The 22,478-nt window shown below is 38.6% G+C and overlaps 2 protein-coding genes and 1 long non-coding RNA gene across 5 annotated transcripts; all 3 read left to right on the top strand.

Annotated features, from left to right (window-relative positions):
- Positions 1–433: 433 nt before the first annotated feature.
- Positions 434–5,750, top strand: LOC144036322 (uncharacterized). 2 transcript variants are annotated; one of them, XR_013288626.1, is made up of 2 exons: positions 434–905; positions 2,800–5,750. It is a non-coding gene; the product is annotated as an uncharacterized LOC144036322 (long non-coding RNA). The 2 variants fall into 2 exon arrangements; XR_013288625.1 differs by lacking the exon at positions 434–905 and adding an exon at positions 913–1,841.
- Positions 5,751–6,966: 1,216 nt separating this feature from the next.
- Positions 6,967–12,064, top strand: sephs3 (selenophosphate synthetase 3). The gene is made up of 8 exons (XM_077546812.1): positions 6,967–7,321; positions 7,736–7,839; positions 8,401–8,508; positions 8,594–8,748; positions 10,390–10,480; positions 10,597–10,696; positions 10,923–11,135; positions 11,292–12,064. Exons 1-8 carry the CDS (start codon positions 7,024–7,026, stop codon positions 11,528–11,530), a joined length of 1,308 nt encoding a protein of 435 aa, XP_077402938.1. The 5' UTR covers positions 6,967–7,023; the 3' UTR covers positions 11,531–12,064.
- A 610-nt stretch (positions 12,065–12,674) lies between these two features.
- On the top strand, positions 12,675–22,386 carry ap4b1 (adaptor related protein complex 4 subunit beta 1). Of its 2 annotated transcripts, none has more exons than XM_077550445.1 (14): positions 12,675–12,776; positions 12,963–13,091; positions 13,958–14,182; positions 14,279–14,409; positions 14,661–14,808; positions 15,186–15,471; positions 15,786–15,884; positions 16,668–16,779; positions 17,490–17,573; positions 17,673–17,776; positions 17,969–18,176; positions 18,256–18,564; positions 19,677–19,817; positions 21,375–22,386. In XM_077550445.1, exons 2-14 carry the CDS (start codon positions 12,979–12,981, stop codon positions 21,875–21,877), a joined length of 2,463 nt encoding a protein of 820 aa, XP_077406571.1. In that variant the 5' UTR covers positions 12,675–12,776; positions 12,963–12,978; the 3' UTR covers positions 21,878–22,386. The 2 variants fall into 2 exon arrangements, with proteins under 2 accessions (XP_077406571.1, XP_077406581.1); XM_077550455.1 differs by having other exon boundaries at positions 12,744–12,786.
- The last annotated feature ends 92 nt before the right edge of the window (positions 22,387–22,478 follow it).

The following is a 22,478-nucleotide window of genomic DNA, read 5'->3' as shown; positions in this document are numbered from 1 at the left end:
CTGTTTTAATAAATCATCTTTGCAATGGTTTTTTTTCTTACAAGAAATCTGTCTTCATATTTTTGGAACACACAAAAGAGGACAAATATGTGTAACCTCTTCAAAATGGTGACCCCGATGCTAGAAAAACGACGTTTTGCGAGCGGAGCGTTCACAGACGGATAAAATTCCCGGCCATATTAATCACGGTAAGTGGACACTTTATCCACGTTTTAGGAATTCTGTCTCTTTGCGAACGCTGCGGCTAGTAAATTCGTCTTGCAAAATTATATTGAAGATGGAATTTATGTAAGAAAAATAGTGATAAATTTTGAAGTTGTTTGGTTGGACGCGAAGTCACAGATTTCGGATTTTACCACGGTATTTGAAATATACACATATGTGGTGACGGAGCATTATTTACAAAATGCTGTCACGTTGGATTGTACGCGACCGTTTTGTAGTCAGTTTTGGGAAACATTTCTATGTTTTTACAAGACGAGAGATACTTGGAGGATTGACATAAATTCCTTGTATAATAAAAGCTGAATAGGAAAAACGTTTTGTTCACGCAAACGAGGGTACATGGATAATTTGTTTTTAAAAATCCTTGTGCGCAGCTGCCGATGTAAGAGCGCAGCTGCAAGGAAGCAGTTTGTTCACGCAAACGAGAGGTTCTTGGATTAATTTCAGAGATACTACGATTGAGACAGCGGAATAGTACTGCCCTGATTAAGACATCTAAAGATCCTTGAACATTTATTCAGCGTTGGAAAACAGATTGACACAAACGGATTTAGTATGCCGCTATTAGTGCAATCGAGAGGTCCTTGAATGATTGAATATGAATATTCATGGACAAGTCTGTTCAGCTGAAAGACAACAGAAATACGAATGCGCAGATGAGGATATATTACCAGAGATTGGTACGTAACGTTACGAGGGGTTTCTGCACAATTGAATCAAATAATTGTGAACAGACATGCTATATTAGTCAATAGACTGCTTCATAATTGACTTAAAGCAGTATTTATTATTTTAAGAGGAGATCATGATATTTGTTTGTCTGTATTCTATGTTTTGTCTTGTGATACAATAATCGGACGTCACTGTTATTTTTAAAGGGACCGCGATAAGATATGTTGTTGACTAATTCTTTTATAAGTGAGACGTCACTTCATTTATAAATGTTAATACGACTTCACTACAATATAATATAATATAATATAATAAGCTATAAAATACGGGAGTCAATAATTATGAAGAGAAATGGATGCTCTATTCGAGCGCGAAACAAAATGGTTTGACCCAAATGCGCTTCCGTTGAACGACAACGGGATGACGCTATGAAACAAGTGTTAACGCATGCGCAGTTGCTATCGGAGATTTACCTACGAAATAAAGACGAGAGATAAAAAAGAATTGCACGACTGGGTGCACGATTGCTGTGGAAAAAATCTTTTAGCGCCGTTGTAATCTACGGTAAATTAATTTTATTGATGAAAAACGTTAAAACTTGCATCGCCAGGCGTTCAACGTAAAATATGAGATAGAACCGGTAATTTCTTCGAGTGAAACAAAAGCGAGACATAATCGTGGATTCGTGTATGAAATGATGAATAATGCTAGAATGCTAGCTTTAGGTATTTCTGTGAAGTTATAACCATTTATATAACTTTAATAAAGTAATAATGTTTAATATGAATTACGGTTGCGCTTTTATTCTGAAGGACTGACTGGCTTGACCTGATATTATTTCCGCTAGACGGAACTAAAGCTTCCAGGTTAGATATTACCGTCAAATAAATGATATAAAATGTATTTAATATTGAACGACGGGACTTGAATATATTGGGAAAAAGGTTAGTTTATTCTAATAAGATATGTCATTTGTTTGATGGTTTTAAAGGCGGCAGTTTAACTTTGGATGTGCGTAGACGGCGACCGCTCGTTAATAGTATTATAAGTATATGTAATTTTTATATAGAGGAATATCCCGGAGGTAACTTTAAGAAAAGTGTATTAAATGATGATTAATGCTGTAATATTGACTTTCAATTGTTTCGTACAGACAGCTCGTATGATTTTGAATTACGTAATAAAACAAATGAAACCGTTTAATAAACGCTGAACGGAATAAATTGATTGGACGATATATTACTAATAAAATTTTTAACGCTAAAACCGCGAGCATCAGGGTCTGCGTTAAATAATTGAACGACATTACATAAATTGTTAACGTAACTAAATTTCTAAGCCCTCATTTAAATCCCCTAACGACTAATGTTGAATACTTAATCTGGCTTTACAGCGCATGATGCGTCATAAATGAATTATATTTAATACAAAACGACGGAATATTAGCACGCACATAACATGGAGAGGTACAGTGTTGAAATATTGTAAAATTTCGATGCATATCTCACGCTTATTAATTGACTCGGTATTATATTTGTAAATTTTTAGAGCAAAGCTATCCTTTTTCATCTTAAGTATTATTTATGAAGGTATGCAAAACATATTAAATTAAATATTGTAAAACATAACAATACTGAATTATAATTAGCAATTATTTAATTGTAAACTTTTATTGTTTTAATTATTATTATTTATTTATTTATTTTTAATTAATTAATTATTTTTATTTTTATATTTTTTATTATTTTTTAATTAAAAAAAAATTTTTTTTGGAATTTTTTGAAATAAAGGAGGATTTTGTTCTTCTGACTATTTACTGACATGTTATTACCTAGTACTGTTGGGGCAGATTTTAATGTTTTCAGTCGAGTAAGGTTCATTGGTCGGTGTCATTATTTCAAGTAAGGGTCAACTGGCACGGGGTGGATCTATGCAAGCAAGACACAGGTGTCATCAAAACCAGAAGCTGCAGACAGCAAAGAGACCACAGCTGCTACCACCAGCAGAGGGGGCGTGATGCGGCCATCATCAAACAAATATCTGGCTTTTCCCCTGATCAGCACTCCACCTGCTGGGCCTGCCACCACCTGATGAACAGCAGAGGTTCCTGGCGCCACCTGGTGGAAAGTTTCCACAATGACTGTGCCGTCATATACAAATGTGATAAATGAAAAAACTGCTCCAATGCACACAATGCTCCGCACAAACTTCCTTAAAGCATTCCTGCGTCCCGAACTGTCCTGTGAAAAAACTGCTCCACTACGCTGGTGACTCCGCCCCCACCAACAATGTTTCTTTGAGTTAGTGATACCAGACCATATGATGTGATACTGACTGTTTACACTGCACTCTATATTTTTGACAGACATAAGGTGATAACATTTACAGTAAAACATTACGTAAATAGAACGAACTGATTGGCAACACTATATACACACAGATTTATTATATTCTAATTCTCTTTTGATTTGATTTGATCTGATTTGTTTATCTCTGTCTATTTTAAAACAGTCAGCTTTTTGGACCGACATCAACAAGGGGGACTAGCAAGCTTATTGGTGATATTAAAACTAAGGGCAACTTTATGTATTAATAATAATTGATAGATTGGCTGAAAACTGAGGTTTTTTGTAAAATTTATTGGCTTAAGCTACAATATTTTTATAGTACAAAAGATAATATTGGTAAATTTCGTGTAGTTTCAGAAATTAAAAAACAGCTAATGTGAATAAGTATAAGATAAAATGTATTTCAATCTTAATTATTATATTTTATGTTTATTGAATTTAGTCTTTTAATATTTTTCAAATTTTTTGTAATTTGAACAGTTGTTTGGGACGCATTGTCGAATTTATTGGTTAAATGTAAAATTTTCCCCTCTTTTTAAACAAAAAAGCAAGCAAAATTTATTTATTGCAGAACTTTTATATATTAGTCTGAAAAATTCTCTAAAGCGATCTTTTTCAGATGGGGGAAATATTGGTCGGTCTGGGTATATCGTCGCGAAGGACACAAACAGTCCATGTTGAATTAAATAAATATAGAATTATAAGTTAGTCTTAATGTGATAAATATCCGTGAGAATGAATTTACAGGAGGACAATTGACAATTGGTGATTGGACTTTTGACCATGGAGGAGAGTAAGTTTTGGCAGAGACAGCAAAAATAAGGTGAATATGTTCCATTTCTATTTTTCCCTGTGGCCCTGGGGTCAGATGTTATTTTTTGATTTATTTGTTGGCGAAAGTTGCATTTATTTTATGGCTGGAAGCACATTCATGCCATATCTATAACAGTAAATATTATGGTAAAACATTCCAATAATCATTACATTCTGTAAACAAAATTGGCCTCGTCAGATTTGAATTGGTTATAAGATTTTCATTGTTGCATTAATGAATGTGCTTAGGTCATTAAATTCAGCCAAAGGCTGGATTCTAATTGAATGTCACAACAAACAGAATTTTTCCACAGGACGGGCCTACAGAACTTCACTAACATTTACTAACTCCAAACTAATAAAAACTACCAGATGCTCTTTCAAAAAGGGATGGGAATAAATGTTTATTAGTGACTAAATGAAAATGTTCTGCACCCAGATGAGGTGATGGAAAGGTCAATATGGTCCAGTCCACGGGGGCACCTGGTTCCACATCTTGCCTATCAGACCTGTCGGGTCCGCCTTCTACTCAACCCCCACCAACAGGAGCGAGCCACCTGACGAACCAACTGAGAAACCATTCAACTGCTTCCAGTTTCCACCAGACGAGCTGAGGATTACCCAATGGAGATAGGAGGAATGTGTCCCTTTTCCGGGCATTCCACAAAGAATGAGTCACACCTTGGGCCCGGTGATCAATCCCTGCATCCCTGGCAGTTGATGTGGGTTCTAAAAGAGCTGAAGGACCGATCCATCCATCCATCCATCCATTTCCTTGACCGCTTGTCCTCACAAGGATTGTGAGGGTACTGGAGCCTATCCCAACTGGCTTCGGGCAGTAGGCGGGGTACAACCTGAACAGGTTGCCAGCCAATCGCAGAGCTGAAGGACTCTGTTTGAAAAAACAAACAAACACAAGAACGAAAACGGAACTGACAAACGACAACAAGTCTTCAATCGCGTCTTCAATTGCACGTACATAATGACACTCTTTCTCATAGTGACTGTCATGCCAATTTGCTATTTCTGGGATCCCCCACCACAATTTTTAAACATAATCACAACACATTGTCTTCATATATGATATGCTTATTTTATTGAAAAAATCTTTTAATGAATCACATTGTTTTTGACATATGACTGACCTCCTCTCCTGCTAAAAAATAATGTTTTTATTTTTCTCTTATTCTACTGTTGCACCTGCCATTGTGATGATGAAGATCCCGCTGGAATCTTTGTGTAAAATGTTTAAATGTCTAGTTATTGGGCTATTAAGAGCCCAAAGGGGGTACTGTTAGATATTATTAACATTTTAATTCTTTATTTCATATATTAACCATGTTGAAATGTTTTGAGAACAGAATCTGCCTCGAACACACACCCACACACACTGACTCTGTTGGCATCATCGCTCACGGCCACTCTAAATCTAGTTCAACTTGTTTGTGAGATATTGTTTTGAGAAAAAGTACCCGGAGAGTATATTTTGTCTGGAGATTGGCACAGCTGCAAATCTGTTGTATAACGTGTTTTAAAAGGCGTTTCACTTTCCAAGCTCGATACTATAAGAAGCCATCTTCCGCAAAGGAGGGGACACAATGGGCACTCTGAAAATTCCACCTCCTACGTGATGTTCAGGGTCGTCCCGATGTCCGGAGATCTCTGTTTTAATAAATCATCTTTGCAATGGTGTTTTTTCTTACAAGAAATCTGTCTTCATATTTCTGGAACACGCAAAAGAGGACAAATATGTGTAACCTCTTCAACAACTAAGTATAGCCTACTTGTCAATTAAAAAAAATTCAACAGGGTCAGGTTGGGGAGAATCTGATTCTGCTCCACTGTAAATTTCAAACTTGGAAACAATTTTACTGATACACAACCACCAGTAAAAATGACATCATTGGCCTATTTTATACGAAATAAAAAAATAGTTTGACGTTGAGAGTCCATTGGAGAAATGACTGCATTTTCCTACTTTTTTCTACTATTGATTATAAAAGACAGAAAGGAGAAAGTATATCCTGTCATTTGGCAGATTTGGTGTGTGTATATAATTATTGGATTTGTTCTAGTTATTGAACACAATTGTGAAATTTTCGAAAACATTAACATGTATTTGTCTCACTCTCACGGATACTACGGTCAGGCCAAGATGGTCAAATATATTTGTGTTCTCTGCATTACGGTAACACATCGTCAACACGAAACCAAAAGCTTTTTTATTTATTTATTTTGTCCGTATTTTGGGAGGGAGGGGTGTGATATGGACGTCGATGTTTGTTTTCTTCCAAGAAACCCTCCCTAGACGTCACACCACTAAAGCATGATGTTTAATACAGATGTGAAGTGGAATTCTATGAAGGCTGCAATTTAACTTGATTTTTAAAAATCCTAGTAAAATATTCCCTTTTAGCAATCACTAAACCAATGTAGTCTAACCAGTGTCCAGTTTCTCCCTGGTTACTAGACTGTCCCAAAAAAAGATGGTTCATTAAAAAAAGTGAAGCTTCATTTAAAAAACGTAAAATGTATCCGCATATTTGAATGCTGTGTTTCTGCACTCTTTTTGTGTTGTTGGCACTCTGGCAACGCAATTTCTTGTCTTCCAGAAGTTGGTGAGCTCAGTGAAAGCTAAAAAGTTTACGTGGTTAGGAAGCTGGAGGTCGGGAATCATAAGCATTGTTTTCAAAATAAGAGACAATTTTCTCTTTTACGATTTGCCTTTAATGGCTTTTTTAGTACATTAAAACAATAATATTCTTTATAGGGCCAAAATATTTTGAAACCATGTGCATAACTGAGGGACACAACAGAAGGTCCTCTGTTGTGTTGCTATCTCTGTTTTATTTTGTTATATTGTAATCTTATCGTTTCCTTTTAAAGCTCGCGCTTACCACACCACTCTTCCATTCATCCTGGATTCTCGCCCTCGGGTTTGTCTCAGCCGGAGCTGTGAGCTTGAATGTTTCTCCAGACGGACATGTCAGATTCAACTTCACCGCCCGCCCAAACAGAAGCGATGGGAACCGAGGGGTGTTTTCCCCCAGGGTACAAGCCATTCAACCCCGAGGAGCACGGCTTGGATCGCGGGTTTCGTCTCACAGCCTACTCGGATTTGAAAGGATGAGGCTGCAAGGTCCCGCAGGAGGCTCTGCTCAAACTCCTGGCGGGACTCGAGCCGAACCGGACCGACGGACCAGGGAAGGACGGAGACCAGGCATCTGAGTTCGTGCAACAGTTGCCCGCCGGCCCTCGGCTCGGTAGGAAAACGTTTCGAAGAAAGCTAGCAATGCATCGCGATGCGTGACTTTATTAGCTTGCGTAGCTAAACAGGCTAGCTAACGTGTGGGGATACGCTGCTGGCACTAATTAGCTAAATAATTTAAGAATTATACGTTTGGCTACTATTCAAGCTCCCAAATTATATAGTCAAGGAAAAAAGACAGAGAACATGTAGCAGTTATAAAAACACAATTGACAAGGTAGTATGAGTCAGCATAATTTGAAATCTTAAGGGCTACGGACATGCTTTGGGTCTGCGTCATGTTTATTTTCTTTAAGGAGTTACTTGGAGGCTAATCGACTTCATGCAAACGTTGCTTGTGTAACTGCTATAACACATGCAGTAACATGTAATGCAGAAAATATTATTTGTCTGCCAAAATCTTTTCCAGGAGTGGGGATGGATTGCTGTGTGATTCCTCTGAGGCACGGCGGGCTGTCTTTAGTTCAAACAACAGACTTCTTTTACCCGCTTGTGGAGCATCCCTACATGATGGTGAGGATTTTCCTCCCAAGAGGTTGTGATGGGCATGTCTGCATCACAGTTTTGAGGTTCGGCCGTCGGGGTGTTGATATTTGAAAGTCGCCAGTTCACCCGCATGCCCAATGACAATGATGTAGAAAAGAATATTAAGTCTACTGCAAAGCAGAACTATAAGGTACCACAAGTATTAATGTTGGTTTATATAGCCTCCAAATGCTAGTTAAAACATACTGCAATGCTCCCTTTTATAGTGTGGCACATGATGATAGTGGTAATTGTATCTCATGTGCAAATGTTGTTAATGCAAAATCATTTTTTATACAATTAAAAGGATAATCGGTGGAATACTGTAATCAATTCTAACACGAACTGCAGCTCTAGTCGAAATTTCACGGAGATGCTATTTACCAATCGATGGAGGTACACGTTATGTAACATTTAACATCAGAAACATCATGATGCTTGGGTCTTTTAGTATTTGAAATACTTAAGTCCTCTACTGTTTTATTGGATTGAAGTAAAAACACCTTTTGAGGAGGTGAAACAAACTTTCAATTTGTCTTTGTCTTCCAGGGCAAGATCGCATGTGCCAATGTCCTCAGTGATCTCTACGCCATGGGCATCACCGAGTGTGACAACATGCTGATGCTGCTCAGTGTTAGCCAGAAAATGAATGACAAGGTAATTAGTTACTTATTCCTCTGTAAATGTTTATTGTTGTTTGAGGTGAACTAAAGGTGCTTTATGTGATCACAATATGATGCAGGACCGCGAGCGTGTAATGCCGCTAATGATTCGAGGATTTCGCGATGCCGCTGAAGAGGGAGGGACTTCAGTGACGGGTGGCCAGACTGTTATCAATCCATGGATTATCATAGGGGGAGTGGCCTCGGTTGTTTGCCAGCCCAATGACTTCATCATGTAAGTCAGCATCAAGGGTTGCTCTTGACCAGGGTTATAATAGTTTTGGATTTTTCATTATAGTGAGTCTTTAACTTAACATTTTGTGTTTTTGTTTCAGTTAGTTTTAATAATTTTTTTAGAGCAGTTTTGTTAGATTTTATTTTTTTCTTAATGCTTCGTTTCTCTTGGATTTTTTAAAATTGGTTTTAGTGTTAGTTTTATTAATTTATTTGTATGTATTTATCTGTCTGTTTTTCTGTCATCTATCTATCTATCTATCTATCTATCTATCTATCTATCTATCTATCTATCTATCTATCTATCTATCTATCTATCTATGCATGCATCCATCCATCCATCCATCCATCCATCCATAGCCCACTATTGTGTACCAGTAATAAAATAAACTCCAATTCTCAAACAACTGACCTTTCGCCCTCTATTTGGACGTACAGCTATAACGAAATGAATGCATTTAAAATTAACCTTGTAAGCTCATGTGTGATAATAATTTACAAAAACTAAATCGAAGGACATTTTCACTATGAATATAGTTAGCTTTAGTTCGTTTTATAAACGTAAGATGCTGTTTCGGTTATTTTTAAAATTATTATTGTTTTAATTTTATTTCGTTAACGAAAAATGTTTTTTCAATTTTAGTCAGTTATTTCATTAGTTTTTGCTGACTATAATATCATTTTCACTGACAGCACCATGTGTTGTGCAATTGGGTAAAGTCGTGCTCGAACAGAAAAGCTTTTTTAATTTTTAAGTCAATTTTTCATCATCATATGTGTTTTTTTTGTATTTATTATTATTTAGAGTTACCCTTTTACTGTCCAATGCACCTTTTTAAAAAGTGGTTGATTTTTGCATAATGTTGTCTTTTAACAAGCTTGAAATTAATTTTTTTGTATTACATTTTTTCTCCATAGGTTTGGCACATTTCTTGAAACTGAGATGACATTTTCAAAACTGCAAGCTCATTTGGCCAAACTGACTTACATTTGTGCACAACCTTTTCATTAGCAAAATCACATATCTATCCCAAAACTGCTCATACATGCTTCACTCCAAGTTCCTTCTTCAAACAAAGAGTCGGTACAGTCACAACTGCAAAGATCCTTCTCAATTGCTTTGGCTCATCTGCATTCACTTAGTTCTTTTGTCTAAAACAAAAAAAAAACGGCGTGAATGTCTCAACCATTCCCCTGTGATATGCTGGACTCATTTTGACAATTGAACAGATGATTTAGCATATTATGACTTGCACACTGAAATCCTGCTGACATGTTTTGAAGAGGACAGCCATTAGACTGAAAAACACCTAATCCAGTTCGATCAGCAAGATCAATTCATTTGGAAAATGTGCTAAATGTGGGCAGATGTGCTAACTGTAGGCTAAATGTACACAACCATTTGCACAGATCCACTGAGGCAATTGAGACATGTTGTAAGATATTTGCAATTTGATGAAAGCAATGAGAAATGCCATTCAGTTGTGACCAATTGTAAGGTAGTTTAGGGATTTGTCCATGGTATTTTAAGAATGTCATCTCAGTGCCAAACCTATGGAGAAAAACAGTAACTGGTCCAGCAGAGTAAGGTCTACATTTTGAAAGTCTCTCTCTCTCGCTCACTCTCTCTCTCTCCCTCCAGGCCAGACGGTGCTGTCCCAGGCGATGTCCTGGTCCTCACCAAACCTTTGGGGACGCAGGTGGCTGTTAATGCTCACCAGTGGCTCGAACAGGTCAGTGCCTTGCAATTCAATGTGTAGTCAAATAGGATTTGACACACTCTGTTAGCATTCTGACGTTACTCTTCCTCCTCCCTTATGTGTGCACATGGATCGCGTTGTCTAACCAGCCTGATCGGTGGAACAGGATCAAGCTTGTCATCACCAAGCAAGAAGTTAAAGAGGCCTATCAAGAAGCTATGTTTTCAATGGCAACACTAAACCGTACTGGTATGTAGCGTAAATTGATATGATCTCTTTTCCAATTGGCCTATTTCTGCCCATCTTTCAAATCTTTGTTTCTCACTTCCTCTAAACTTTATTTCTTTCAGTTGATTTGATAAATCGATAATAAGCTGTCATTTGAAAAATGATAACAAAATCGGGAGTGTTGTCATATTTTTTTGTGAGTATGCGTGGACGAATCTGAATACTCATGTTGATCTTTTCCCTCCAGCGGCAGGTCTCATGCACAAGTTCCAGGCCCACGCAGCAACAGATGTGACAGGCTTTGGTTTGTTGGGGCACGCCAACAACCTGGCAACACAACAACGCAACGACGTGGCCTTCGTCATCCACAACCTTCCCATCATAGCCAAAATGGCTGCTGTCAGCAAAGCCTGTGGAAACATATTCAATTTGGTTCAGGGCACGTCGTCTGAGACATCAGGTAGGAATGCAGGCACAAACAATAACAATACAGTAGTTGCTAGGGAACATACATGAAGATTAAAATTGTTGCCATAAAGTTTTATTATTGGACACTGGGTCCATGTAACACAACATTCCGAGTGTTTTCATGACACTCTTTCTCTCCGTTTTGAAGGCGGACTGCTGGTTTGTCTGCCCAGAGAGCAGGCCGCCAAATTTTGTTCTGAGATGAAGAGCCAAAGCTCAGGGGCCGGAGGTCAGGGTGCCTGGATCATCGGAATTGTAGAGAAAGGAGACCGTCGCGCTCGCATTATCGACAAGCCCCGCATCATTGAGGTTCCACCACGAGGAAGCCAAGTGGCCAATCAGGATAACAACTCTGCGAACCCGTTGCCTGGGACTAATGTGTCCTAGACTGTGTGGTTAAGTGTGTGTGTGTGTGTGAACAGTCATCTCCACTAATTGAAAATAATGCAAAATATGTGAGTGAAGATCGTAACATTCCAAAACCGATTAAATGAATATCCAGCGGAACTAGTGTGTTTGTGTATGGATGTTTTTTATGTGACGTGGGCTGCTATGATTTGTTGGCTTGATTGAAATAGGGGATGATGTTAATGTGTCGTGAATGAATTTATTCAACAAATGGAATTGTGTATCCGTCTTGTGCCTGGCTTAGGCATTACAGTCCAGAGGAAGGCTTGAGCAGCTTCCTCCAGACAAGTGGCGCCAGGTACAGATGGCCTTTTTCGGCTGATTGGTCATCCAGCACCAAGTCGCTTACGTTCTTCCAATTTATGAAACTCTGCCCTTCAAACCCCGGTCAAGGGGCCAGGTGGAGTGGATGCTTGTCATTGGAAGGGTGAGGCACACTTGGCTTGCTGGAGGGCTAAAGCTGTTTGTAGATTTTCTGCTTTTTACAATCAATAAAAAAAAAATAAACATCCACTTTTCTTTTTGTCTGTCGTGACATGAAAGCAATCACATTCCACAAATGAACTTTTGTTACATTATTAAAGAATATTGTAATCTTAAATTATTCCACAAAAGATGTAACAATCGTTAATCGCTACAGGGAAAAAAATGCTCGTTTGGCAACTACCCAGATGCACTCACGGACACTTAAAGGATTTTCATTATAAACCACACTACATGCAAGCCACAACTACAACAATGAAGATACAGTACTTTATACTTACATGCAAGTAATCAATAATTGAGCAGCAAAACTTTTAATTACTACGATGAGTGCGATTGGTGTACTGTAGTGTAAAATGGGAACAGTTTGTGTGGGGAAACTGTCCTAATGGACTTATAGTTTTGGGTACAGTGAATATAAATTTATAAAGCAACTTATGAACTTTACTGGGCACAATCGCGGGACAGTTGAAATTATCCCAGAAGTTGACTGTTTGTTTAAAAACAGACTAATACGCTTATTTAAAATCTAAAGCATTGACGTCCATGTTTTATTTGTTTGTTTAATGACAGACAGATTAATACAATTACTGTATTGTGTCTCATTTGGAATGCTAGAATATTTCCTTCGAATCTTCCTACCACTAGGAGGCGGCATATGCATTAGCAGGAAATGCAGAAGAAGAAACGCGGAAGTCCAATCGATAAGAAAACAAACATCTATCAAGGCGGGTAGTTAACGGTGAGATTTTGTGAGTTTAATACCTTAAATGCCTTAAAGCTGTTGCGCTGCGGATAGTTTTTATATTTCGTTTGAGACTCGTACTCGTACCCATCCATTTGTTTGTGACTTCTATGTTTTTGAAATATAGTCTGCACAGTGCACAGTTTAACACAATGATTTGAGACCGCTGATGTGATGCGATAGGTTTTCTGCGGCCACCATGCCATATTTGGGCAATGAGGACACGGTGAGGGACCTGAGGAGAGCTCTGGCCAACCCCCACGTCCAGTCTGACCAGCTGCGTTACAGGAACGCCATTCTCAAAGTCATCAGGTTGGCGGAGGACACGCACTTCACACTCACTTTTTGCCTTTTAAACCAATAAACCTCTTAAACCAATACACCTCTTCAGTTCTAACATTGTAATGGAGAGTGATATTTGCTTTTCGGATAATGGAGAAAAAAAAGGGTTGTAGTTATTTTTGTTGTTGTATTTTACATTGTCCATAGCGTATCCGTCTTCTGTACCTTCATAGGTGTGATGATGGCAACCTGTCTGTTCTTGAGGTCAGATAATATTTTGTTTCAGGCTTTGGATTGGATTCGAAATGCGTTATTAGGTCAATACATTCAGCAAACAAGAAGTGCCCAGTTGCCTTCATTCAACTTTAGCATATTACTAAAACCAGGTTGACAATGACATAAAGAAAAAAAAGAATTTTAGTATGCAAGTGCATTGGTATTTTTGTGAAAGAGTATTGTGATAGTAAGTTGTGACAATGGGCTCTTTGCACAAATGCAATACTTCCATTTCCTGTCTGTCATGATTGGACAAACTGATTAATCCAGGTGCGCCTGACCTCAGTAACCATGACGACAATGGCCAGACATACCTGGATTAAAACTGATGTTTAGTTTGGGAACTACTACACAAGTGTGAGGAGAGACACCATCAACAGACGTACTCCATTAAGAGTTGACATCACTAAAATAAGTTGACTTCTTTTTTTTAATAGTATTTCATTTGTAACAATTATAAAGTGATGCATATGCAAGCATTTGAAATATTCAGAATGTTTTAAGATATATACATTTAACAGGCTTTTGTTATAAATTTTTGAAATACTTACCGGTAGGTTTGAAATAATCCTCACAAAACTTTCAAGCATCACCCCTATTCTTCCTCTCCTGTGTCTCAGGCTGATGTCACAGGGTGTGGATGTATCCAGCCTATTCAGTGAGATGGTCAAAGCATGTGCCACAGTAGACATTGTCCAGAAGAAACTGGTCTATGTCTTCTTGTGCTCCTACGCCTCTTTGAACCCAGAGCTGTCTCTGCTGGTCATCAACACACTGAGGAAGGACTGTCAAGATCCAAACCCAATGGTCCGCAGCCTGGCCCTGAGGAACATGACCAACCTGAGGTGACACACACTTTTGAGTCCCTCCAAGCCATCCTTCTGGATGTGGCGATCATGTAAACTTCTGACTTGTAACCTGACTTTGTGTTGGTGTTCCAGGTTGCCCAGTTTGGTGGAGTATGTGGAGCAGCCTCTCACTGCGGGACTGAAGGACAGAGCGGCTTGCGTGCGACGGGTCGCCGTGCTTGGCTGGGCCAAACTGCACAATCTTCAACCGAATTCTGAAATAGGTGAGGTGGTTGGTTGAAAATGCAGAAACTGACAAATGTTGGAAGCATGAACATTAACAATTTTATTGATCACATATAACTAAGTGTAAATAAAATCTCAGAAATATTTTATGTCCACCTGAGATGTTTTTCAGCTTTGAAGTGCAACTGAATGTGTATCTATTGTGCAGACATGAAAGCACAAATTCAGTTTGTCTGCGCTTGAAAATCAATGTGGTTTTGTAAAACTCTTATGATGATCATTTGAACAGATGCTGCGGTGGTGAATGAGTTGTACAGCCTTCTCAGGGACACAGATCCTGTCGTGATGGTGAACTGCATCCGAGCTTTGGAGGAAATTCTGAAGGAGGAAGGAGGGGTTGCTATCAACAAGCCCATCGCTCATCATCTCCTCAACAGGTTGGCAAAGATTTCAAAGAACCTGTTTAGATGAGAATTGTAAAACGTGACAAGTCTGGCGCAGTTTTATGTCGTAATTTTAATACCCAAAGGAAATTTTCACAGCTGTGTATTACAAGCCATAGAAAAGCAGACCACACGCAGGTAAAGATATGAAGCGCTTTTTTTTTTTGGGATACGCCATTCTACCATTATAACAGCTATCCCCTCTGACTTTAATTGAAAGTTATGCTGAATTCTCAATCCATTGGTAGTGTCATAGTTGACTCTAGTGTGGTTATTAATTCCCATTCGGTGCATCCAGTGATTTGCTGGCGCCCGTTCCAGGCTGCAGTCTACATTCCCTGTGAACTACCGCTTTGTGTGTGTCAACATAGGCTGAAGGATTGTGACGTGTGGGGTCAGAGCGAGGTGCTTAAGATCCTCCAGCGCTACCAACCTCAGTCTGAGGATGAGCTCTTTGACATCCTCTCCATGCTGGACGACTCCTTGGTCAGCCCCCACCCGCCAGTTATGGCCGCCACACTGAGCCTCTTCCTCGGCCTGTGCTCGGCCTTGCCTGCAGTCAGCCTGGCCGCCCTGGAACGAGTACGGGGTCCCCTGCTGGCCGCTTGTGGAAGTGCGTCCAGAGAAATCAGGTTCACTGTGCTGTGTCACATCCAGGCAAGTGTGTGTTTGGTCAGTATACATATAGCAGCATACTGCAGCATCCATCAATCCATCCATATCCAAATGTTTTATTTATTTTTTATTCATATCAACAAAGTGGTGACAGACATGTCTTTAATAGATGCTTTTTTTTTTCTAGATCAAACCTTGTTTCAACCTGATTTTGTTGTTCAATCTGAACCATTACATTTTATATAAAATGTGTGTGTGTATATATATATATACTGTGCATGCTAAATAAAAGTATGACATGTTTGGGAAGAACAAATGTTTGATCATCTCTGATGCAATTTATGATCCCCATGCAGTTGCTTTTGCGATCCGTCCCTGGCTTGATGGGGGCTCACTACAAACGTTTCTTCTGTGGCTATGCTGAGCCAGCATATATCAAGCAGAGGAAGATGCAGGTAGGCATGTCTCTTTGTTTGTCTTTGTTTCTCTCTCTTCATGTATCCATCTCTGAATATCTCTTTCACTCGGCCTCTGTGAATATCTATCTATCTGAATATGTACATAAAATATAGAATATATGGACACAATGAGACTCAATGACCTCCTAGCAGATTAAAAGTTTTTTTGGGTGGCTTGGGCACTATCAAGTTACCCATACTCACTTGACAGGAGTTTGCCATGGACATAACACCCATCAAGTGAGTATGGGTAACTTGATGCGGAAAACCGCCCAAAAAAAAAATCCTTTTGAGAACTGTTCATTATTGTGCTTCCTTGGATTGGAATGGACTCCCATCAAGTCATCTTTCAAATAGTTATTAAAATACACATTACAGATACACTACTTTATTCCTTATAATCAGGGAATTGATGTAATTGCATTTCAAGCAATTTCTATTTTTTATTTTATTTTATTTTTTGTGACCTTTCAAATTGTGTATGGTTGTTTGCCTGTTTCTACTTACTTGATCTGTTTAAGACTGTTTTTGTTTAGTTTGTTTTGTTTAGTTTCATTTTTACTACATAGTCATTTTAAACTTTGTATGTTTTTGTTGAATTATTTGAGGACCAAATAGCGAGGAAGACTAGCGACCACTTTGTGGAAGCCAATAGGGATCCTAATAAAGAATAAATAATAAAGAAGTGTACATTAGGTACAATTTCATCACAGTGTCAATAGGACCTGCCAAGTCCTCTCAGGATTGTAATATGATTAGTGATTACTGTTGTGTTTGCAGGTGCTGGTAGAGCTGGTAAATGATGACAACATTGTAATGTTACTGGATGAACTGAAAGAATACTGCACTGATGTCAACACAGACACGGCCCAGGCTGCAATATCAGCTGTCGGTAAAAAGACACTCACTTTACATAACATTAAGTAGTGGACATTGTTTTTTTACTTTGTCTTTGTTGCCTGAGGAAATTTTAACCCACAGTGAAGCGTCCTTATTATGCTTACAAATGAACCAAAGTGATTCGTTGGTGATCAATTGTCGCTGCATATATTTTTGCAGAGGTCACAGGTTTATTTGAGTTGTGGTAAATGATACATCAACATGGTCTGGCATTGGAAAAACTGTTTTGGACTATCGTTATTAGTACCTGATTGTTTTGTTCAACAACTGTTCTGCTATATATAGACAGTATTGGAGCAGCTCGATTGTGAAGGAAATATTCATCACGATTATATTGGTAATAATTGATCATGTATTTCTTGGTACAAAACAAGAAAATGTTAAAACGTAAAAAATATTAAGACAAAAGTCTTTGAAACACTATAATTCTGCAAGTTCCTTTTGGGTGAAACTAAATGTATTAAATTTGTTATTTTAAAATAAAATAACAAGGGGCAAAATTTAAACAACTCAAAATTAGTATTAATAATATTTTTTCTTTTTAGGATTATGCTGATTTTGTAATTGTGTAGTGTAATAATTGAAATTGTTACTGAATTTTGGTTAATTGCACAACCATGCACAGTATCATGAACAATTGTGGGATACACTATGATTGTCCTTGTCTATGCATTTCTATTTAACATATGGAGTAACTTGCAGGTCGTATTGGGCGGAGCTACAGCGACAGATGTCTAGCGATTCTCACTGGACTGCTCGGACTTAAACAAGAGAACATCACTTCTGGTCATTTTAATTATTACGTGAACTGTACACTAATTTGTTGAAAATATTTTGTAAGACTTGAGTTGTGTAATTGCCTTTATCCGCTTGCCAACTCTGCAGCTGTGGTGCAGACAATGCGAGACCTCGTCTGGGTGTGTCCTCAGTGCAGTGAAACTGTGTGTTCAGCCATAGAGGGGTGTGAGGACATATTGCAGGACAGCCAGGTAAGGCCAACCTGACGCTATTTCCTCATCCCCAAAATGAATGTAAGAAATAAATCAATATATTAGGTGTCAATTTAAATTTGACCCCAAAGTTCAAATTTTGCGACTACTAGGGTATGTCATAATTTATTTAGCATAAAAAGTTGTGATAAATGAGAAACATCGTTTTGCTTATACTCCTCATCCTGCCAGGGCAAACAGGCCTTGCTCTGGTTGTTGGGAACATATGGTGATAAAGTCTCCAGCGCCCCCTACACGCTGGAGGTGTTCATTGACAGAGTGAGGTGTGAGACCTCCCCAGCAGTCAAGATGGAGCTACTGACTGCCACCTTGAGGCTTTTTTTGTGCCGTCCCGCCGAGACGCAGGACATGCTTGGAAGGCTGCTGCATTACAGCATCGGTGTGTTTGTGTGCATGTGCAACAAAAGAGAAAAGAAGATTTCAGAGTTTCACACATTTTCAAATCTTGTGTTTTGCAGAGGAAGAGACAGACATGTGTGTGCGTGATCAGGCGCAGCTCTACTACCGCCTTTTGCAATGTGGTATTGACGAGACGCGCAAGGTGTTCCAGGGTCGGAGGTCAGACCCCTCCCTCGGTGTTCTCATTGGTCGTCCCGCGGAGCCTGTAAGCCAATGGGCTCACATCTTCAACACACTGAAGCCTCTCTGGCAGAGCATCTCAGAGACAGACACAGTAAACATCCGAAGCTGTCAACACACAGCATCTGACCCCAGCTCTGACCTCTCAGGCACCCTTCACTCACGTCAGCTTGAAAGTGTTCAGGCAGGTGAGTTTGACAGTGAATAAGTATGAAAAAAAAAATTTGCGTCCTTAAGTCTAAGGTGACCACTAGCCCCAAAAGAGAATCCAGAGAACATTTGGACACCCTGGATCAAAAGGATTAACTCTGTTATGATTCAACTTTGACTAAAGGGGGAATAGAAAAGGTGTGAGGATGGCCATAGAAATTGAATTTATAACAGTGGACCCCCACCCCCAATGCTCACTTTTTTTTGTCATTTCTTTGATATTTATATAATATTTCCTAATCCCACACTTATTTCCCAGCGTTTGTCCACAGTATAGCTGAAACGACAAAAATTAACATTAATAATAAAAGAATGCTATAGCAGGGTTTGGTCTAAATATAAAGAGACACTCACACTGACATCTGTAACCACGTCTATCCACATCATGAGTTATCGCAGTTAAATTATTATTATTTTTTTTTACAAACGACATAAATATTGTATAACAGTTCATAAGAAGTTGACTGTCCTTCAGCAATACTCTCGCTGCACTTTTAGGGCTCATCAACTCATTCACTGCCATTGACGGTTATGGACGTCAAAAATTCATTTTAACTATTTTTATTAGTTGAACATTTTTTTCCCACTTTTGTTAACAAGAGTATAAAAACCTAGATTTTTTTATTGTGCATTTAGAACAGATATAAAATGTGTAATTAATTGTGAGTTAACTCATGAAGTCATGCAATTAATTAATTGCGATAAAAAGTTTAATCGCCTGACGCTCCTAATTTTTAATAATCCTTTCTTTTTTCATAAATCGCCTCAGGCGATTAATTTTTTTAATTGTAATTAATCGCATGACTTCAATAGTTAACTCACGATTAATCATACATTTTATATCTGTTCTAAATGTACAATAAAAAAATCTAGGGTTTCATACTCTTGTTAGCAAAAGTGTAAAAAATGTTAATCTAATAAAAATAGTTCAAGTGAATTTTTGGCGTCAAAGGCTGTGAATGAGTTAAAGGGGGACCCATTTTTATTTTGGTCTCAAATACCGTTGTTATCTTTGTATGCTTGTATGGCAGTTAGGAATGTTCAGTGGTTCCATGGATGAATCGTAATCTTTCCCATGTGTCTCCTCCAGAGAGCAGCAGTGACAACACACCATTGCCTGCAGATGTCCTGGCGACCAGCGCCTTTGTCCCTCTCAGCTTGCTTCCGGCTTTAACTCCAGGAGAGTTTGAACGCCTGTGGCTGAGTGGTAACGTGTCAAAAAAAGGCCAAGGTCTGTCCTGTCCTAAAACAAATGTAACTCATTGTTGAAATCTTACAACCGGAGGTAATCATCATCTAGAGGGTTTTGGTGTCCGATGAGCCACCTTGATTTCTCTATCAATCTTTAATGAAAGGTGCGCCTTGTGTTTCATGGCTAAACAAACATGTCCCTGTGCTTTGTAAAGGGGACACACAGTGAAAAGATTAGAAGATATGGGTGTGGATAGAATGTACTATATGAGCTTATCTGTTGAATGCTGCATTTCACAGTACCATTTCTGTTACCTTCAAGTTCAGTTTTTCTGACATTTTATTAGGTTACACCAAAAACACTAATAGTAAAAATTGTAGCATAATAATGTATAAAATACAGTATAATTTGTCTCCACTCACAGTATGCGATCATGTTTTAGTGTTTTCTCAGTAAAGTGCTATCGTAAAACACTGGAACTTTAAACTTGTTGATGCGGTCACTGACTGAAGTTCCAAAGACTGCGGTGAATTGATGACTGTAACAGTGATTGATGATAGCAACCTTCTAATGAGAAGATAATACTGTATACATGACAGTAATCTGATTGGACGTTTTCTCACCATTGATATTTTTGGCAAAAAATGTTGAAAACCCTGTTTTAGCTGAAAATCACCCAAATCTGAACTTTCTGAATGTTTTTTTTAAATTATTTTTTTACAATTGTTGAATTACAGTAGATTTAGCAGGTTCACTTTAAATCGTAGCTATACTATGACTATACTATTATCCCATAGAAATTAAAGGATACTTGACTCATTTAGCCATTCTCAGCAATAAGAAGTTAATATTTTGTTTATAATATGATAACTTCATTATTTTCCTTTTTATTTTTATACTTAAATAAAGAATCATTTTGCAGCTTGCTGTTGAATGAAAATGACATCACGTGTGCTCAGGGCTCAGATAACAACCAATCATGGCTCAGTTTGCGAACGTCATATGACCAAACCCAGAAGGCAGGTGAGCTGTGATTGGTCGTTATCTGAGCTCTGAGCATTTGTGATGACATTTTCATTCAACAGCAAATGGCAAAATGTGTTTTCATCCATCCATCCATCCAACCATTTCCTGAACCGCTTATTCCTCACAAGGGTCGCGGGGGTGCTGGAGCCTATCTTAGCTGGCTTCGGGCAGTAGGCGGGGTAAACCCTGAACTAGTTGCCAGCCAATTGCAGGGCACACAAACAAATAAAACATGTTTTTAAAGGTATTCATTGTACATGAAAAATAATAAAGTTATTGACAAACTATTTGCTTTTTATTGCTGAAAATAACTAAATGAGTCAAGTATCCCTTTAAATATACTGTAATTTCAAACTCATCTTATAATAATACCTTTACTTAGTTTTTCTTGCCAAATAAAGCAAATGCTGTACTTTTTTCCTATTTAGACGGAGCTTTGGGTGAGACCTTATTGCATGTCCGAAAGAGCTCAAATCTGCAAATATTGAGATTTCACTGAAAAGCTGGGGATTGTTTAATTGTGAAATTGTCATCTGACCGTCTCTACTATATTTTTATATTTGCTGCTAGGTGTTGAACATGCAGAGCAAGAGGATGGCGGCGTTAGTGAGACAGAACTTGTCCAGTGTCGCAATGTCAGCCATTCTTCACCACAAAGCTTTCAGGCTGCAATGCAGCTGGTCAACATCCAGACACTGGCCTTCACGCCACCACATGAACTCCCCTGGAGGGTCTACCTGTACACACACACTGAAGCCCCCCCCTGCAGCACACTCATACTGGGAGAGTTACTTTATACTGGGAAGGCAAATGAAGGAGGAGGTGAACAGGAGGGCACCGGAGATGGTGAGAATGCAAATAAAACTGTGGTGGGAGGACGAACAGAGAGCCAGGCAAATAATGAAGACGAAGATGCATCGGGAAGGAGGAACAGCACTGATTTGGAAAGCGACAATGGACAAATAGAAGTAAAAGTGACTCTCAAGCAGCAACCACGAGATGACAAAGCTCTGAGGGGTTTCCTCTCTATACTTACCACTGTGCTGCATGCGCTGTCGTCAGAGAGGGAATGAATTTGTCAATGTGTTTATGCTTTCTGTGTGGATTTTGCGTCTTCTTCCTGTGCTTGTGTGGATTCTGTCGACGTGCCGTTTCTTCATCCATAAACACTGACTGAAAGGTTCATTGAAGACTTCGTGATAGACAATTGTCAGTCCTGCGATTGACTTGTAATAATGTCCCAGGTGTGGCTCATTTCTCATTCTCACGTCAACTACGTTAGCTGGCTGACAACGTTTTCCCAACCAGAAACTTCCAACCATCCGTCCATTCATTTGGTGCTTGTCATCTTGGAGCCAATCCCAGCTGACTTTGGATAAGTGTTGGTGGTATTCAAATGAATTATTAATATGAACTCTTCATTTTAAGTCAAAATACAAGAGTGTATTGAAATATATTTACCATAAACAAATAAGCGAAGAGGAGCAAGGGGAAAAAGTTTCAAATCAGCATTTCTGCTCCAAGCATAAATGCCAACGTACCCAGTCACGGCTAAAAGCAAATAAAATGTAAACAAACGCTATACGTACCAAGCTGGACTTGCTTTTTACTGGAGTTGCTGTAACAAAACACATTTAGCCGGAGTGAATAATCAATGTGATTCTGAAAAGGCAG

This window comes from Vanacampus margaritifer, chromosome 1 (assembly GCF_051991255.1).
Source record: "Vanacampus margaritifer isolate UIUO_Vmar chromosome 1, RoL_Vmar_1.0, whole genome shotgun sequence".
Lineage (NCBI taxonomy): Eukaryota > Metazoa > Chordata > Actinopteri > Syngnathiformes > Syngnathidae > Vanacampus > Vanacampus margaritifer.
The sequence above is the reverse complement of the archived record's forward strand: the minus strand, read 5'-3'. Positions and strand labels throughout refer to the sequence as shown.

What these genes read in the sequence shown, in the direction of transcription:
- ap4b1 (XM_077550445.1), top strand. Translation starts at nt 12,979, where the DNA reads ATGCCATATTTGGGCAATGAGGACACGGTGAGGGACCTGAGGAGAGCT. An exon ending in GCCATTCTCAAAGTCATCAG is followed by an intron (nt 13,092 to 13,957) that starts GTTGGCGGAGGA and finishes CCTGTGTCTCAG; the next exon opens with GCTGATGTCACAGGGTGTGG. An exon ending in GGCTGCAATATCAGCTGTCG is followed by an intron (nt 16,780 to 17,489) that starts GTAAAAAGACAC and finishes AGTAACTTGCAG; the next exon opens with GTCGTATTGGGCGGAGCTAC.